At 42.5% G+C, this 18392-nt stretch overlaps 1 protein-coding gene across 1 annotated transcript; it reads left to right on the plus strand.

Annotated features, from left to right (window-relative positions):
- The first annotated feature begins 205 nt into the window (after positions 1-205).
- On the plus strand, positions 206-18163 carry LOC139667125 (E3 ubiquitin-protein ligase MARCHF3). The gene is made up of 4 exons (XM_071546541.1): positions 206-383; positions 1790-2022; positions 3867-4073; positions 18005-18163. Exons 1-4 carry the CDS (start codon positions 206-208, stop codon positions 18161-18163), a joined length of 777 nt encoding a protein of 258 aa, XP_071402642.1.
- The last annotated feature ends 229 nt before the right edge of the window (positions 18164-18392 follow it).

Here is an 18392-nt window from a genome sequence, read left to right on the forward strand (position 1 = left end):
GATTATTTATTTAAAGTGTCTGAAAACAGTTCAAAATGTGTTGAGTTATGAGATATCTTCCATTTTATAGAATAACCAGTTGAACGTACATCATGGTGATTTGATCTGACCAATCAAAGACAAGTGTGTCTATATTAACCCCTGAATCCTGTTCCCATCTGTCTCCCTGTGTCTGCTAATAGGGGTGATGCTCCTGACATTGTGAATGGCCCCTTACAGAGCAGACATGACAACAGAGCAGCCCCTGAGCCCATGGGTGCCCAGCCCTATAGGGGAGGTGAAGTTACTGCCTGAAGAGGGGCTGGAGGACGAGCTCAACAGCTGCAACCAGGAAGTAACGGACAGTCATGGAGACACGCCCTCTACAGAGTCCACAACCACCAGTGACAGGTAATACTAAGGCCATCAGTTGGGTATGGCAAGGTGTGGAAATCCCCATACATTAGACTACGTGATTCCAATTTTGATCATGTAGCTTTTAGCAGTATAATGGAGAGCAAAGTGAAGGTAAAAATCGCTAGAAATCTATTTGGAAGCCATATGTTACGAAATAAATTCACCTTTAGTATTTTAGATGGCAAAGTAAGGGCTTGCTAGTGTTAGCAACATGCTGTAGCCTACTGACTGTACAGATGGAGTGTGAGGGAGAATCCACAGGCCAACAGCTGGCCAATGGGAGCCCCTGTTACTACAGTGTGGGCTGGACTTTACATTATTTTTAGCTCGGTACACTGGGTGCACGTTGTCTAATTAAAAAGAGTCATCTAAAAATAAAGTGTGGCCCAAGCAATGTGCGTGTCATGGTAAAGCAGTATAGACAAATTATGGGAAATGAATAGGAAAACACATGAACTCATTCAATGAATGACTTTAGACATTGTTAAATGCAGGTTGGCACACTTGAAACTCCATGCTTGTTGTCACGGTATTGTAAGGTAGTTTCCTTTTGCAGTCAGTAGCGTCATCAACTGAGTAAAATGGAAATAGTTTCTAAGCGGTGTGGAGATGAGTGTTTCAGCAGCGTGCCTCGGCTTGCTAAATTCACCCAGGTTTCCCAGCGATGTGGCAAGAACAGCTGCAGCCCAGAGTGATTTTTATTGTATTCCTGCAGTTAACAAGTCCGTTGTTGACGACAAGCTAAAGCTTCATTTACAGATGACTAGGTTATAGCTTGTGGTGTGGTGGAAGTTTCTTGTAATAAAAGAGACTTAGAAGAGAGTAGAGTTGTCTGCAGACAAGGCACGATGCATTCACAACAGGTGTGATCAGCAAAAGGCGAGAAACCAAGCCTTTGTCTCTGTCTTATAGCTGAATCCCCAGACAGCCTGGCTCATCCCTATCTTAGGTTTCTTCTGATAAGAAGTTTTGGTGCATAACAAAATCCAGTTCCTACCGGACACTCAAGGCCGTCTCTGGGCAGAAACTTTGTTTATCTCAAACTGGTGGAGACTGGAAATTTACTGAAAGCAGAGACAGCATTCAACTGAGGAATGAGATTGTGCTTAATACATAATGAATAGAATGGTATATAATGGTATAATTCCTACTACTTGTGGAGCTATAGGCTTAAGATAATTCTTTTAACTCTCTCCATGTGTGGTATGCAGGAATCCAATGTGACAGTGTATTGTGTAGCAATGCCCAGAATGGGGTCTGTGATACTAAATATGGGGGTCTGTAGGGCCTAATGTGTGTCTATAAGGGGGTCCATGACATGAAAACATTAGAGTAGCCCTCCCATAGGAGTTCCATTGCAAGGGACATACACACCCTTCGATCATCCTCTAAGATGACCACTATGTGCCCCTGTGTGCCGGTCTGTGCAGCGAGGAGCCGTTCTGTCGGATCTGCCACGAGGGAGGGGGCTCCGGGGAGCTGCTGTCCCCCTGCGAGTGCGCCGGGACCCTGGCCATGGTGCACCGGGCCTGCCTGGAGCACTGGCTCACCGCCTCCAACAGCAGCCACTGTGAACTCTGCCACCACCAGTTTGCACTGGAACGCCTGCCAAAACCATTCACTGAGGTAGGGGACAGCCACACACACGCAACATGGACCATGTCTGAACCCCCATTTATCTTTTGTATCGACTTGACAAAAGAAAATAACTGACCGCTTGCTAGTGTCTGCCACTGTTCACCTGTTTGCAAAGCAGCTACAGTTATCAGGCTGTTGTGGGTAATGTAAGTGATGAGTGTGAGTGTTGACTGACACTTTGAAATGAGAATGAAGCACCTGGCCGTTTGTTATTCTTATGCTGTGTGCGGTCAGAGTAAGGTCAGTTAACATGATTTGTGTATCCAATTTGCTTTGCCCCTTTTTTTTCTCAATGAGACAACAGACGTCAGCTTCAGTGGGAGGAGTTGTTGCTCGGCTAGTTGCTGCCTTCACGTTGGAGAGCCTGCTGCTGTTAACTGGGCCGCTTTTACCCCTAAAGCCACTTAGCTTGAGAGCCAGATTAGATGGCGTTTCCTTCCCATGCCGCTCTGCAGAGGACAGGACAGGCATCTGTATTAGTGGCCTCCTCCTCCTCCTCCTCCTCCTCTTCTTCCTGTTGCATGTGTAGCCAGCTCCAGTAATCTGCTGATTAAGGACCATGTGCCACTCCAGGTTAAGCTACACAATGAACATCTTAAGCCTGCTGTCACAAAACACTGCGCACATGCACACACACACACACACACACACTCAGTATCCATTTTTTTTTCACATTTCAAGCACCTTAAATCCAGGCCTCGAAGGATTCTGGCTGTTCTGGAGAAATAAATGGGTCCTACCTGGTACCTAATAAGGTGGATACTGATACTGAGTGTATATGTGCACACACACACACACACACACACACAGTCACACTCACAGACATGCACACACATACACTCATGTATACCCATGCAGCGCAGAAGGACTGAAGGAAGGATTAGGGATGGAGAGAAAATGACAGATTATCTAACTGGTGAATGGATGTGTTTACTGCCAATAGCCAAGATCACAGTTCAGTAGATTAATTTGATTGACTACTTAAAACGAAGCTACTTGGATTCACTTTGACTCATTGAAGCAGCCCATCCAATAGACAATATAATGGCTTTATATTGCAGCCTAATGGCAGGATGTGGAGGATGTGGTGAGTGGATGGCTGATGACTAATTATTATTATTACTACATCATGAGAGGTTATTGGCCCAAATGCCACATTGACACTCGGATGTGCTCAGTGTGTTGTTCTGTAGCAGACGTTCATTAATTTCAAATGCCAGAATCCATTACTGCTGTATCACTACATTGCACGCATGTAGGATTTTATGTTTACTGTACATGCATGAACTAAACGTGTTGTTTTTTTTACCCTATTTTTTGCTGGTTTTCAGTGAAGTTGCAATAAAAAATTGTCTTGTAACACCATAATCAAAATTCTACCAACCAGATCTAGGCTGTATGGTGGATAATGTGCACAGTAATAGCATTGATGATGATATTTATTGTAAAAAATAACATGACTGTCAGTTGTGTTCTGTTTAATATCCCTTATTTGCTCCATTATTTTTCATATCCTATTTTTCTTTGCTGTATCCTGTCTCTATTTGTTTTGTTTGCACTTGATTGGAGATCTAAGTTTTTATACTTTTGGATATTGATGTTTTACCAGCAAGAAAGTCCCTATTTGAATACCATAGGGATACTATAATGATATCATAGGAGATAAATAATACAAATGTCACTTTAAACTCACTATTGAGTATCACAAACATACTATAAGTCCCAATAGAAACGTTACAGTAATCTTTTGTTTGGGTTGAACTACCTTGATATTTTCTTATATTATCTGCTGGCAACCACTCTCCATCTTCCTCCTCTCCCTCCTCCTGCAGTGGTTGTGTTCTCCGTCCATGCAGCACCAGAGGAGGACGCTGTGTGGCGATGTGGTGTGCTTCCTGTTCATCACACCGCTGGCCAGCCTGTCAGGATGGCTGTGTGTTCAGGGAGCCATGGACCTGTATTTCACCAACGGCATGGAAGCCCTGGGACTCCTGGTCCTCACCCTGGCCCTCTTCACCATATACATTTTCTGGACAGCGGTAAGCTGAGGATCTATGGTACCACTTTTTATGTACACAGAGTTTCCCCTACCATTGAATAGGTGTAATGGGTCACCCTGGCTTAAGGAGCTGCTAACCCACCTAAAAATGTTTCAGTGGAGAATTTTGGTATCCCATGATGCTCTGAATGCTGTTTCCTTGTCACCCTGACAAGAATAACATTTTGAGGGAAATACTGGTACACAATAACAAAAAGTCTACATTATAGCACTTTTCTTACCAAATCTACAGTGTTGTGACAAAATGAATGAGGCTGACTTGGTGCAAATGCTCTAAATTGACCTGAAATCAAAACTCATGTATCATTAGTCAGTTGTTCTAACTCTGTAGTCAGTGTGTCTATATGATGCACATTGTTAACTACACCGGGGAACATCAGGAACAGGCTCTTCAAAAAAACCTTTTTGCTTTGGTGAATAAGGCATGAAAGGCAACATTCTTTAGGATTGAGGTGTTAGAAGAGGCGACATTAATCTCAAGAGTAACATTAACTAGACATCCGTAGTCATCTTGTCCGAAATAATTATGTACTGACCACATCAATATAATTAAAAACAACTTTATTGATTACTCAAAATATAAGATCAATGTAAATCTAAAAGAATACAAATTAAAAGGTAAAGTGTAATAGAATAGAAATAGGAGATAAAGTTAAAAATAGTAAATAAAAAAAAATATATAGGACAATATTACCAATACTCTCATTTATACTTCTTGTTTTCAAAGCTTGTATCCATCTTATTAGAGCATTTTCAGGTAAAGAGAAAGCAGAGACGGGAATACCTATATTAACTGCATGAGGAACATGAACACACACGTTACAGCTAGTCTTATTATCCAGTATTCCTTTCAGGTTTATCATAACCAAGTGGGAGGTGAGTGAGAGAGTTCTAATCCCGGACGAGCCCCCATTTATGTATAACATAAACTGAGTCTGAGGGAGAAAGGAGCAAAAACAGGGATAGACTGAACAAAGGGTCAATTTTTTACAAAGGCTCATTAATGACAAATAAAACGAGGGAAGCTTAAAAGGCTTCGGGGTGAGCAAGGCCAAAAAAACAAGCAAAAACCCATGCTGCCTAGAAATGAAGTACAACTAAACTGGAGTTAACTAAAAATACAATTCTAAACTCCCTGTCTAACAAAAAACAGGAGAAAAGGGGGGTGTAAAATAAATGGCAGCACACCCCTACAGAGCTTCCCACTATCAGTTACCACAGTGCAAAAAAAAAAACAATCAGCAGAACCTATAGCATAGACAAACTAAGAGGACAAAGAGGACGACTAAGTGAAGTGGCCGAGTGGCAGAGACTGGGGCTTCTCTCTGGGTTTATATACTGGTCCCTGATTGCCAACAAGCTCCTGGCGTCTCCACCTCACACACCAATCCCTGGAGTCTAAGGGGATGGGTCTGAAACACTATAGGGAGAAAGAGACAGCAGCACACCCCAAACCATGGCCATGATTTGGCGTAAGCAGTAACAATCTGCTTCAGTGTTCCTTTTGTGGCGACGGATTCACTCGTGTACGTTGTCCAGCATAGTCCAGCGGAGGTGTGGGGAGTAGAGTTGAGAGTGTTGTCATCTCCACATGAGATCCAGCGTATGCAGCTGGAGTACCGCAGGTAGACAGGAACAGGGCCCACATCCACTGTCTGTAACCTGTAGGACGCATCCTCAGCGGCAGGCATAGTCTCCCTCGGATCTGGGGCAGGAACTGGTTAGCAATGGGAGGCGTGAATCCACAAGGGACTGCCTTCAACTTTCACTGCAGTGTCGGACACCAGGAGCACCTGGAAGGGACCAGTCCACCTAGGGGAGAGACTTCTCTTTCTTTTAAACACTTATCACATAGTCACCAGGGTTAAATGGATGACAATTAGGAGTCTGTAGGAGCAATATGTGACTGCTTCACCTGGGAATGCAAAAGTTTAAGTTGTCTTTAAGTTATCTTAGCCAGTTTGTTCTTTAGTATCCCATTATGTCTTTCCACAGCACATTTCTCAAGTTGGATACAAACTTGCATATTTATGCATATTTACAAAGGGACCCCATGGCGTTGGGTGATTTGAAGGGGTCGTTTTCTGTGCTTTTCCCACTTTTTGTTGCTGACAAATCAAACGTCTTTCGCAATGTATTTGAGCTTGTTGAGCTACCGTTGCTTGCTATTATCCCCCCTTTTCACACATGTGCAGAGCCATATGCAACTCTTACCAACTGAGGGACAAACACCGAAGGGGCAAACACTCTTCTATCAGGGGAAAGCCAGAGGCTAGTTGAATCACAAGTACAATGAGCTTTCTGCCAACTAGCCATTCTCCGTCAGCAGAGGCTTTTAATGCCCTTGTCATCTAATGGCAGTGCAGCAGGAGTCTCTGACCATTAGAGTTGGGTTGGTTGCAGCGGATTTTGCAACCAAAACTCAGACAGTCCAGTGTGAGCGTCACATTTTATTACTGCAACTGCAGAAGGCAGTAAAACAGCGGACAGGAGGTTGGCAACGAATATGGGCTTTAATTTAGAACCTGAACTGGTTAGGAAACCCTGCTGGGACCATATTATACCAAAATTGTGAACACAACCAAAAGCATAGCGTGAGTCAGTGTAAATATTTACAAATTCTCCTTCAGCCAAAATGCATGCCCTGGTCAGTGCAGTGAGTTCAGCAGCTTGTGAAGAGTGAACAGGTGGAAGGGAGTTGAGCAGCTTCAACAACAGCGAAATCATCAATGATCGAATACCCTGCTCTATAGTCTGTGTCAGATAATTTAAGATGACTACCATCAACATAATATGTTAGATCAGGGTTCAATAGAAGGGTTTGCTGAGATCCGGTCTTGGTGCAGTAAAGGAATGTACCATTGCCTCACAGTCATGATGCTCTATTTCATGAGGTAATGGCAGCAGCAGGGTTGCAGGGGCCCTGACTATGGTAATATTAGGAGACAAAGTCAAAATAGTTTCATAACCAGACACTCTCGTGGCTGTGAAATGTTGAGTGGCAGGGGAATTCAGCAAGAGAGAGACAGAGTGAGGAACTGACACAGTTAAGGGAGAAGAGAGTACAACAGATTGACAGGAAGAGACAGACTTAGCTGCAGCAGCAACAGCACGTAGACATGGAGGTAAACCACAAGCCACGGCATCCAACCTACTTGAGAAATAGGCAACAGGACCATGTTTTTGTGTCAGGACTGAGGAAGCAAATCCATCTCTTTCTGCAACATGAAGGGTAAAAGGCAGTTTATAGTCAGGCAAACCCAGTCGCGGTGCCCTCGACAGTGCTTGCTTCAAACTGTCAAAGGCAGAGTTCATCTCATTGGTCCATATGACATCATCAGTTTGGTCCTTCATCGTGGCAGCGCGCAGGACAGTGTCCATGGAGCAATAGTCATTTATCCACATCCTGCAATGGTTAGTCATGCCAAGAAACGAATGCATTTGTTTCTTTGTGAGCGGTTTAGGGGCCGAAGCAAGTGCTTTGATCCTGGAGGATGAGGGGAGTCGCTCCCTACCTGAGATCACTTGACCTTGGTAGGAAACAGTCGGAGAGCACAGTTGCAATGTGGACAATGAGGCCCTGTGACCTTTGTCAGCTAAGGTCGTCAGCAGCAAAATGGAGTCTTCATGGCAGGACTCAGCAGAGGGTGAGGCGATCAGCAAATTGTCTGCGTATTGGATCAATGTACTCCCACCAGGAAGTATCAAGTCTCTCAGATCTCTGGCAACAGTGGCAGCATACACAGCCAGGCTTTCAGTGTAACCCTGTCGCACTTGCAACCTAGTCCAAGTGTACCGTTGCTGCTCATGGGTGAAAGCAAAGAGGTATTGGGAGTCGGGGTGGACAGGGATGGAGAAGGAAGCAGAACACAAATCCACTACAGTGTAGTGGGTAGAGTTAGAAGGTAATGCAGCAAGACTAAGAGCAACATCAGGGAGAACAGGGTGAATGGGTACCACAGCTTTGTTCACAGCCCGGAGGTCTTGTACAAATGTCCAAATGCCAGGTTTGTTTGGCTGAGGAACTGGAAGGATGGGAGTATTACAAGGTGATTTGGTGGGCACTATCGCACCTTCAGCCTTTAATGATTCTATGACAGGTCGGATACCTTTAGTCGCTTCAGAGCTTAATGAATGCTGTCTCACATTTGGCAGCACTGCGTCAGATTTCAGTGTCACCATGTGTGGGGGAGTTGAGGAAACAAAATCCACATCATTAGCATGAGTTGCCCATAGCGACTTAGGAACTTTGCTCAGCACAGTGGGAGGGTCATATTCAGGGGAGGGGGCAGGGGATAGTTTAGAGAATACAGCACAGACTGTTAGTGGGGTTGAAGTGAGTGAGAAGCCAGAGGGCAAGTTGTGTAAGACCCAGCCACAGCTTAGCTGCTTCGAGGAAGTTGGAGTCTCAGAAGACAGCGCCTTAACCATCGGCCCCATATCTTGTGGTTCAGCATTTACAGACACTGCTAGAGTAACATGCGGAAGTGAGCCAGCTGTCTGAAACAGGATGTTCTGGGTAGGGGTGAGAAGCACAGCAGCTGCACAGCCAAGATATGAAAAATAGACATTTGTAGCCAATTGAAGCTTATCCGTGATATCTAGGTATGGTTTAGCAAGGTCTTTGTATGCGCTGGGCACTTCATCTGTGAAAAATGCAGCGGTACAATGTAAATCATGAATATTTCTATATTTCTCAGACAAAATGTCAAGGGCATCTGATGCACCTTGCACATTATGAAACATTGTTTTCCTGAATTGGTTTAGTGCTCCCTCCTCAGTTTTCCACCAGAAAACACTGTTTTGTTGGAAACCGAAGTGCATTTGTGGGTTTTTATCCAATTGTTGGAAATGTCCACCTCGGCCACATCTACCACGTCCTCCACCTCTACCACGTCCTCCACCTCTACCTCTACCTCTACCTGTCCCTCTCCCTCTCCCTCTCCCTCTACCTCTACCTCTATGGTAAATGGGCCTACTCTGGAAAAAGAAACTTGCTGACTTGTCGTTTACAGCCTTTTTCTGTTGTAGTGAGTCTAATTGTTGTTGTCTTTCTACATTTATTGCGGCAGCGCAAACATCTTTGAAATCAGAGGCTGCCCAATCCAGCTTCACAGCAGTCAAATGTGTCCTTACATGAGGCAACAGCCCGTTAACTAGAAAGTTTACAGCTGTGGTGTTGCTTTCCTGCAATGTTAAACCAGCATTCATATTCCACATTAGCACACACACCATAAAGCGATCAATATAATCTTGGACTGATTCATCTGGATTTTGTTTAGTATCAGTAACTTCCTGGAAGCTAGCATTGCATCTTGCTATTAGCTTTACTCGTTCCTCACACGTATTTAGCCATTGACACATTGCTCTGTCATCGGCCCATCTATCATCTGTAGGGATTCGGAACCCTTCTTGCTCTTGTATCCAGGTATCCGAAAACACAACTGAGAGTAGCTGTGTTATGTCACGAGGGGCTAGGTTATGGCAAGCACAAATTATGTGAAGTTCATCCATAAAGCGAGTTGGATCTGCTTTAGGGTTTGGGAGGGATGAACCTATGGCTTGGAGGTCCAATTCAGACAATGGTCTTTTAAAATATACTTCAGTATTGCCATCACCCAGGAAGGTTTGCTGTGGTGCTATTAAAACTGCTTCTGCAATTTTCTCAGATTCTAGTCGCGTTTGGCAGTGAGTATGCAGTCTCTCTAATTTTAAATCTTTGGGTCTTGCACCTGGGCCACTATCTGACAATTTTGCTTGGTCTAGGGTCGATGGCTGTTGAGCTGCTACAGCTGCAGCAGCAGCCTGTAGCTGTTGTCTCTTAGGCATTTCAGCTATAATTTCCTCATCGTCTTCACTTTCCTCACCACCCTTTTCCAACTCTTCCAATTCTTTTCGAGGATATAGTGGAGTTGGTTCTGTTTTAACTTCTTCCAGACCTATCATCATCAGATTTGCTATCTCAGCCTGTATTTCTTCCTTTTCCTCATTTTCAGAGATTCTTTGCCTGTCACTTTCTGACTGCCACAACTGCCAGATCTGTCTTTGAATGTCTTTTTCTTTTTTTCTTATCCTTGCACCATTTATCGCACCTAGAAGATTGTCCAGTTTGGCTGGACTGAAACTACCCTCACGCGGCCAATCTCCCTTTGTTTCTTTTTTCCATGCTGACATACAGGATACTGAGTGTCTACCATATTTACGCAGCATATAGTGAGAAGGACTATTCGGTCCCAGTTTGCTGTGTTTTTGTCCCATTTTCTTTTATCCTTATCTAGACCAACATGGATGAATGCTCCAAATTAACAAATATCCTACATAAAATTTGGTTACATTTGTCTCAGTGTATCTGTAGCAAAGTTGTGAATATCTACTCATTACTCCCTTCCATAGAGCTCTCAAATATGATTCAAATACAAGTGTTTAGGCCATACTGAACTACTTTCACATACACATCTACACATTCCTTCCAGTAACAACTTAAATACAAATGTATTAGAGGGAAGACTGCAGGTCAATTGTAATAATTCAATGGATCCTGTACCACTTAACAAGGACACCCAGTAAGACAGAGAAATAAGGGGAAGGCAATGGCCTTACCTGGTGCTATCAGTCCTTTTTCTCTGTCCCCTGAAGTACCCGTCAGTGGGTTAAGGATCCTGTTTGTGACGCTAATTAAAGAATAAAATGTTTTATGATGATCTTCCTAGGTTCCTCAATGAATTATTGTCTAAAGGAAACCAGCAGTCTTCCATCTATACTAAGGTTTATTCATGCATGGAGAGAAGGACAATACAAGCGTATGTGCCGTTCTCTAAAAGGAAGTTACTCTAACAAAGCTTATGTAGAGTAGCCAAACACTTCCTGGATTAAAGACAACGCCCCCTGACTACACTACTGTTCCAAGGAGGGTACAGAACTACAACACAACAGAAAGAAACAATACGTGCCAAAAATGCAAGAACGCCCTCTACTGGCGATTAAGTGTAACTCACTTCCTTACATATACAGTATACACTTAACTAAATTTACCAAAACACTGAAAACTAACTAAAACTACACTGAAATAAAAATGGAAAACACATAAAAACAAAATTCCCATACCAAATAAACGTGATGTGCATCTTGGTAGAAAAAGCTGGGCTGTACCTGCTCTTCCAGGTAGTGTTTCTCACCCTGACTGTTCCCACCGTGGGAATAACAGATCGATGTAAAACCTTGGCAGAAATATTGACCACATACCTTACATCAATAGGTGGCCGTTCAAAACTGATACAATGCCTTCCTCCTTAAGTATATACAAAACAGATGCATATAAAAAAAACAGGCATTCGAAAAGTTGATTTCATTGTTAAAATCAACTTAAAACACCTCAGAACTGGAAGTCTGCCTTTCTCCATGACCCTGTGACAACCAGCATGAGTCTTATTTCTATACTATATCAGTCTTATTTTGAAATTTGGTCTGTCCTAGAGGTAGGGCTGGTCGCCACAGCTTGGACATAGTTTTCCTTTTCTGAGACATACCAAGTTGATTCTGGCAACAAAATTAAACTTTTGAATGTCTATTTTTCACATATATACGTTTTGTATATGCTGAAGGAACAAGCCATCACATCACAACCCGTCTTCGACCAGCCACTTCTTGCTGCATGGTAGGTGGTCATGATTTCCCCCATGATTTTTGTTTGAAATAAATGCAAATGAATAACAGCGACATGTTGAGGCCTTTTAGGCTTAAACATGCTAAACTTTCATTCCTCCATTTATTTATTCCACTCGATTCACTTTGCTTAATCACTGTATCCTGTCATAATAAAAAAAAACGGTACAACCCCAGTGGAAAAAGGGACAATGGTGTACCATTTTTCCTGATAGTGACCAGCACCAGGAACAATACCCTGTTTCTCATCATAGTTAATACAAATTCACAGCAGGGAGCTGCTCAGTGCAATCACAGTCACAGTTGACCTTGGATCTTTGTCTATGGTCAAGATTAAAAAAAACAAAAAAAAACTATTATCTTTTGGTATATGCTGCACCATCCCAAACAGCTTATTTTTTTCTTCCCTTATCATCCTACCAAGGAGTTTGAAAGGGAAAATGATTGTTAAATAACCCTGATGAAAAATTACTATAATATTCCAATGAGATTTATAGTGCCGACACTAATTTCCTACAGAGACTTATAGTGTCTGTGGTACTCAATAGTGAGTTTACCTTAATCAGTATTTTTATATATAGTATTACCGTAGGATTTTTGGTAGCATAATTGCCCTGATAGGTGAATCATTAATTCATATTATTCATAATTAACCTCTAATTATTACCATGTTGCCTACATAACTATTAATCATTAAATCAATCCCTTTAATCAATTAAGAAAGTGAAGTGTCTTGCATTATTTGTTAGAGTCCAAATAAAAAGTAATATAATAATAATAACCCTTTATTTGTATAGCACTTTTCATACACAACATGCAGCTCAAAGTGCTTTACATCAATAGAAGGCAGATAAAAGACGGCAGATAGAAGGCAGATAAAAGGCAGATAAAAAGATAAAATTCATATAATAGAACAAGCAAAATGCATTGCAAAAGAAACAAATCGAGTCAAATAGAAAGATAAAAGAACACAACAAATACTCCCACTTTTAGATGCACATTGTGAGTGAACCCATATGTTTTTCTTTAATTTTCTTTTCCCCTGTCCTTCCTGATTCTACTCTTGATCTGATATTTACATCAGATCTCACTGCCCAAGGCAGACGAGAATCATAGATTCTCCTCTTGGTCAAAAACCTCACCATCCACAGACGGATGAGAATCATACAGGGTAAAGCTCTGTCCCCCCCACATATAGTGTTCACTCGTGCAAGTAAGCATTACCCGGACAAGACCAATGAAAATTCGTACTTGCCCGTGTCAGCTCTGTTGGGATCCTGAACAAAAACAGTTAAAATGAAGGCTATTTAAAAGCTAAGCTGAAAAGATGAGTTTTTAGCAGTCGTTTGAAAATGCTTACAGAGCCCGCCTCTCTAATATTCTTTGGCAGGGTGTTCCACAGTTTAGGAGCATAGTTAAAAAAGGCTGCATCCCCAGTCTTCTTTTGAGTGGGGTTTTGTACTTCTAACAAACCAGCAGTAGAAGACCCGAGGGCTCTTGATGGAATGTAGAACAGCAGGGATTCTGTAATGTAGGCCAGTCCTAAGCCATTAAGAGCTTTGTATACAATTAAAAGAACTTTAAAATCAATTCTAAAGGACACTGGGAGCCAGTGCAGTGTAGCTAAAACTGGAGTGATATGCTCTTGCTTCCTTGTTTTTGTTAAAAGTCTAGCTGCAGAGTTTTGGATAAGCTGAAGCCTCTCAAGACGTTTTAGGGAGGCTGGTAAAAGGGGCGTTGCAGTAGTCCAGTCTGCTTGTAACAAACGCACAAGTTAGCTTTTCAGCATCTTTCTGGGGTTGGAAGGGCCACACCTTGGCAATATTTCTAAGATGAAAGAATGCTGTTCTTGTCACCTTGTTTATATGGGAATTAAAACTTGGATCAGAATCTAAGATAACACCCAGGCTTGTTACTGATTTGATCGAGGGATTCAGGTTCCCAAGTCTTGTGGAGAGTTCTTCTCTTTTGGCTTTGGGGCCAACCAAAAGTATTTCTGTCTTATCTTCATTCAGTTTTAAGAAATTTGTGTTCATCCAATCATTGATAGCCAATAGACAAGTAGTGAGGGAGCTTAAGGCATCTGCATGATTTGGCTCTACAGAAATGTATAGTTGTGTATCATCAGCATAGCTATGGAAATTGACATTATGTTCTCGGATAATATCACCTAATGGAAGCATGTATAGTGAGAAAAGCAGGGGACCAAGACTGCTTCCTTGTGCAACACCAGAAGTTAGATCATGTTTCTCTGATACATGATCTCCAAGACAGATGAAAAATTTCCTCCCTGTAATGTAAGTAACCAGTTTAGGACACATTCCGAGAGACCAACCCAGTTCTCGAAACGATCTATGAGAATATTGTGGTCGATGGTGTCAAATGCTGCACTCAAGTCCAAAAGAACCAGAACTGAGACCCTGTTGGCATTAGTGCTAAGTCTCAAATCATTGACTCTTTTGGTGAGAGCAGTTCTGTGCTGTGGTTGGCTCTGAAACCTGACTGAAACTTCTCCAGAATGTTGTTCTCATTTAAAAAGTTGTTAATTTGGTTAGAAACCACTTTTTCAAGTACCTTGCTTAAAAAAGGAAGGTTTGATATGGGCCTGTAGTTATTTAGGACTCCACAGTCCAAATGTGATTTCTTCAACAGCGGTTTCACAACAGCGGTTTTAAAGGCATCAGGAAAAACCCCAGTCTCAAGTAATGTATTAATGATTTTCAGAGCAGAGTTTGAAACACTATTGAAAACCCTCTTAAAAAATGTAGTGGGGACAGGGTCAAGAGAGCAGGTGGAAGATTTACTCTCTATTACAATCTTATTAAGTTCTGCAACAGAAATACTAGAAAAAGCCCTCATGGATGTTTGACTTTTACAAGGTTGGTTATTGACATTATTGAAATTACCAGCACCTGAAACGATACTAGCCCTGATAGTTGTGATTTTGTTTTGAAAAAAGTTAGCAAATTCCTCACATTTTGCATCAGAGGCTTGGCTTAAAATGTCAGAGACAGGGGCAGGATTCAGAAGTTGGTCCATGGTGGAAAACAGTATTCTAGGATCACTCCCGCTCTCTGTAATGATCTTTGAAGAATAGGCTTTTCTTGCAGCACGTACAGCATTGTTATATGCAGTTAAGGATTCTTTATAAATGCTACGATGGACCTCAAGTCCAGATTTTCTCCACTTCCTTTCTGCTGCTTTACATGTTCTCTTGAGCTCACGGACAGAGTTATTTATCCATGGTTATATTTTGTCACTTAACCTCTTTTTGACCTTGAGTGGGGCCACTTTGTTCAGTGTATTACTAATTGAAAAGCATCAACCATTTCATGTACTGAGCAGCTTAGATGACATGAGTCCAGTTCTCTTACAAGCTCTGAGAACTCAAGTTCTGCTATTGCATCTAGGAACCGCTTTTGAGCAACAATTTCTTTCATGTTCCTGGTTACAATCAAATGAGCATCAAATAATACACAGTAGTGGTCGGAAACAGAGACATGAGACACTGATACATTGTCAATCATTAACCCTTTCATCACAACCAGGTCGAGTGTGTTACCATGTTGAGTTAGTTCTAAACTGTCCAGCAGGTTGATGAATTCCATAGCCTTCGAATCAGACATATTTATGTGGATGTTTAGATCACCATTCAAAATTATTCTATCATATCTGGTGATAATAAGTGATGCCAATTCAGAGAATTCTGGGAGAAAAAATGGTAGTTGCCTAGGTGGCCGATAGTGTTAAAATAAGTACTGGAGCTTCAGGCTTGAGGACAAAGGCCAGATATTCAAAAGACGTAAACTCTCCTAGGTCAACCTTTGTACAGTTAAACTGATCTGAGTAGATTGCCGCTATTCCACCCCCTCGTCTGCCCTGTCTAACTGACTGATAGAAGTTGTAATTTGGAGGACATGCTTCAATAAGTGTAGCATTGCTATTTTCATCTAACCAAGTTTCTGTTAAAAACATGAAATCAAGTTTAAAATCAACAATAAGACCATTCATTAAAAATTATTTGTTTTTTAGTGACCTAACATTTAGTAAAGCTAATTTTGAAGTTTTGACAGGGCCTGAACCCGATTTTGAGTGATGAGGGACACATATCCAATTGTCAAGTTGTTTCACTCTTATCAAATTTGATAAGTTTGCAGCATGGAGAGGGTACGTCTTGCTTATTCTACTGCTAGTCAAAACAGGAATGGGTAAAGTTACAGGCACTGACGTAAAAACTCTTAAAGGTTGTGATCCAGCAATACGTGTACTGGGTCCCAGCTTGATATGGGAAATTTCATATAGTACCAGCTACACTGTAGCAGGGACCCCAAGGCCATCAGTTGTTTGCTTCTCTGGTGTTGATATCAGCAACGCTGGTGTGACACAGTGCGCTTGGCGCCTCCAGGATGGATGAAGGTTGAGGGGGGCAGGGAGGGGGAGGACATCTGGGAGTTGAAGAGGGGGAGCATGGGCGAGGAGGACGAGGGGGGAGAATTAAAGAGCGGGGCATTGGGGGTGGTGGAGCCTGTGGGCTGGCTAGGACGGTGCGGGGAAGAGGTTGAGGGGTCAGTTTAAGTCCAGCATTCACCAGTTCTTCCATCTTATCTGTGAATCCTAACAGAGGGGAGGCGGGGGAGGAACAGAGAGCTCCCAACTGAGGCTGGGACTGGGGCTGCGGTGAGAGTGACTGGTCATCTATGGGTTGCTGTTGAAGTTGGGACTGAAGTGTGTCAGAGTTGAGTGCATCCGGGAGGGGGGCAGATGGGTGATGAAGGGAGTAGAGGAGATTGTCGGTTAGTAGTTTCACTCCAGACCCGTTTAGATAGTGGCCATCTGCTCTGAAGAGGTCTCTACGCCCCCAGAACAGGTTAAAGTTATCAAGGAAGGGGCGCCCTGGTGGCTCACCGAGTAGGGCGCGTACCATTTGGCTCAGACCTTCCCGTAGCAACCCGGGTTCGAATCCGACCCGTGCTCCTTTGCTGCATGTCCTCCCCTCGCTCTTTCTCCCATACCTTCCTGTCTCTCTCTCACTATATCTCTCGAATAAAGCATAAAATGCCAAAAATAAAATCTTTAAAAAAAAAAAAAAAAAAGTTATCAAGGAAGTTCAGTCCTTTTAAATTGCAGGTTTTGGACAGCTAAACTTATTGATTCCTCTGTCAGCTGTTGGTAATGGCCCACTGATAAAGGATTGAATCTCTAGTTTGCCAAGTCTGTTAAAAAGTTCAGTGAAATCCAGCTTCAACAGTTCCGACTGCTCTCTGCAAATATCATTTGTCCCCACATGTACAATGATTTGATTCATTTCTGGGTGGTCAGACGGTACTTGGGGGATTTTTTCACTGATGTCACAGACCATTGCACTTGGAAAACAACATGTTTTGATCATCTTACCACTTATGTTTCTGATAGCGGCGTCTCTAACAATGAGAATGTCTGGCACAGGTGTCTGCTCCACTGGGGGGCCGGGCTTCTTGTCCGTCTAAGCCTTTGACTTTAACCCTTTATCTGTGCGCACCTTAGTCTGTCGCCGTTCTTCCTTGTGCAAATGATCAATAGTGGTCGGCATTTCTGATTCACACAGATTCAATAGTGGTTCAAATCTATTTTCCAGCCGTAGTGTCGGGGATGACTGCTGTCTCTTATTTGCATTAGTCTGCTGTCTATTTGTGTGTTTATTTTTGGGCTTTGCACCCAGCGTATACCAGTGGGTAGCAGACTCAGTCTGTTCAGTTAGTTTCTTTGGTACTGGTTCAGGTTTACCAAGTTTTGGGAAGGTTATGGTATCATTCAAATCTGGCACTTCATTAGCACTGAGCCTGAGTTCTAGGCTGTTTTAACTCACCGACTGAAGATATTGGAAGTGTGTCATGCAGTTCTGTCATTTTCCAGTGCAAAAATTCTGGTTTCTAGCAGAGCATCGTGTATTCCCGGATGGTGAAAAAGTTTTAAAAACACGTTAATCCTGTAGAATTAGTAGTTAACAGGAACTCCCACTCATTTTTGTGCATTGCAGCTGGAAAAACAGGAAAATATTGCAGAAAAATAGATAAGCAGGCAGGAGCAAAGCAGAGAGCGTCTATTCCTGCAGGGACTTCTTAGTGTATTTATAGTACTCAATAGTGAGTTTATACTACAGAGACCATACTTAATATTTCTCCTATGATATAACTATAGGTTTAGCTCTTTCCTTTCTAAAGCAATATTGGGTGCCAGGTACTAAGAGCATTCATGCTATTTGTTTTTCAGGTATCTCTGCGTTACCACATGCATCTGTTCAGGACGTGGAAGCAGACGGACCAGATAGTGAGACTGCAGATTCCCCTGCCAGTACACACCGTACACAACCACCAGACCCTCTCCATAAACTTCCTCAGCAAGGCCACCAACAAAGAGACTATGGTGTAGCCCGAGTCTACAGTCTACCACACTGTATATACCTCAAACACAAGGGAAGAAGGCAGCAATAAAGAGGAAAGATACATTTTGATTTGGAGCGCACTTCTTCATCCGAACGCGTCGTTGGAATTCGAGCCAAAGGAGTTGGAAATATTACTAGAGGATATTTAAGTAAAATACACCAGCCTTTTAGAGTGTCTTTTTTCTAACAAACTTTTGTTTCATGAATCAAGCAATG

The sequence above is a fragment of the Centroberyx affinis genome, unplaced genomic scaffold (genome assembly GCF_046629955.1).
Source record: "Centroberyx affinis isolate AG114_WGS23_722 - 3 ecotype Tasmania unplaced genomic scaffold, CSIRO-AGI_Caff_v1 ptg005310l_1, whole genome shotgun sequence".
In the NCBI taxonomy this organism is placed as follows: Eukaryota; Metazoa; Chordata; class Actinopteri; order Beryciformes; family Berycidae; genus Centroberyx; species Centroberyx affinis.

Excerpts from the sequence above, each read along its gene's own strand:
- LOC139667125 (XM_071546541.1), top strand. The coding sequence starts at position 206 with ATGGCCCCTTACAGAGCAGACATGACAACAGAGCAGCCCCTGAGCCCA. Across the intron at positions 384-1,789 it reads TACAGAGTCCACAACCACCA|ATGACCACTATGTGCCCCTG; the intron begins GTGACAGGTAAT and ends TCATCCTCTAAG. Across the intron at positions 2,023-3,866 it reads TGCCAAAACCATTCACTGAG|TGGTTGTGTTCTCCGTCCAT; the intron begins GTAGGGGACAGC and ends CTCCTCCTGCAG.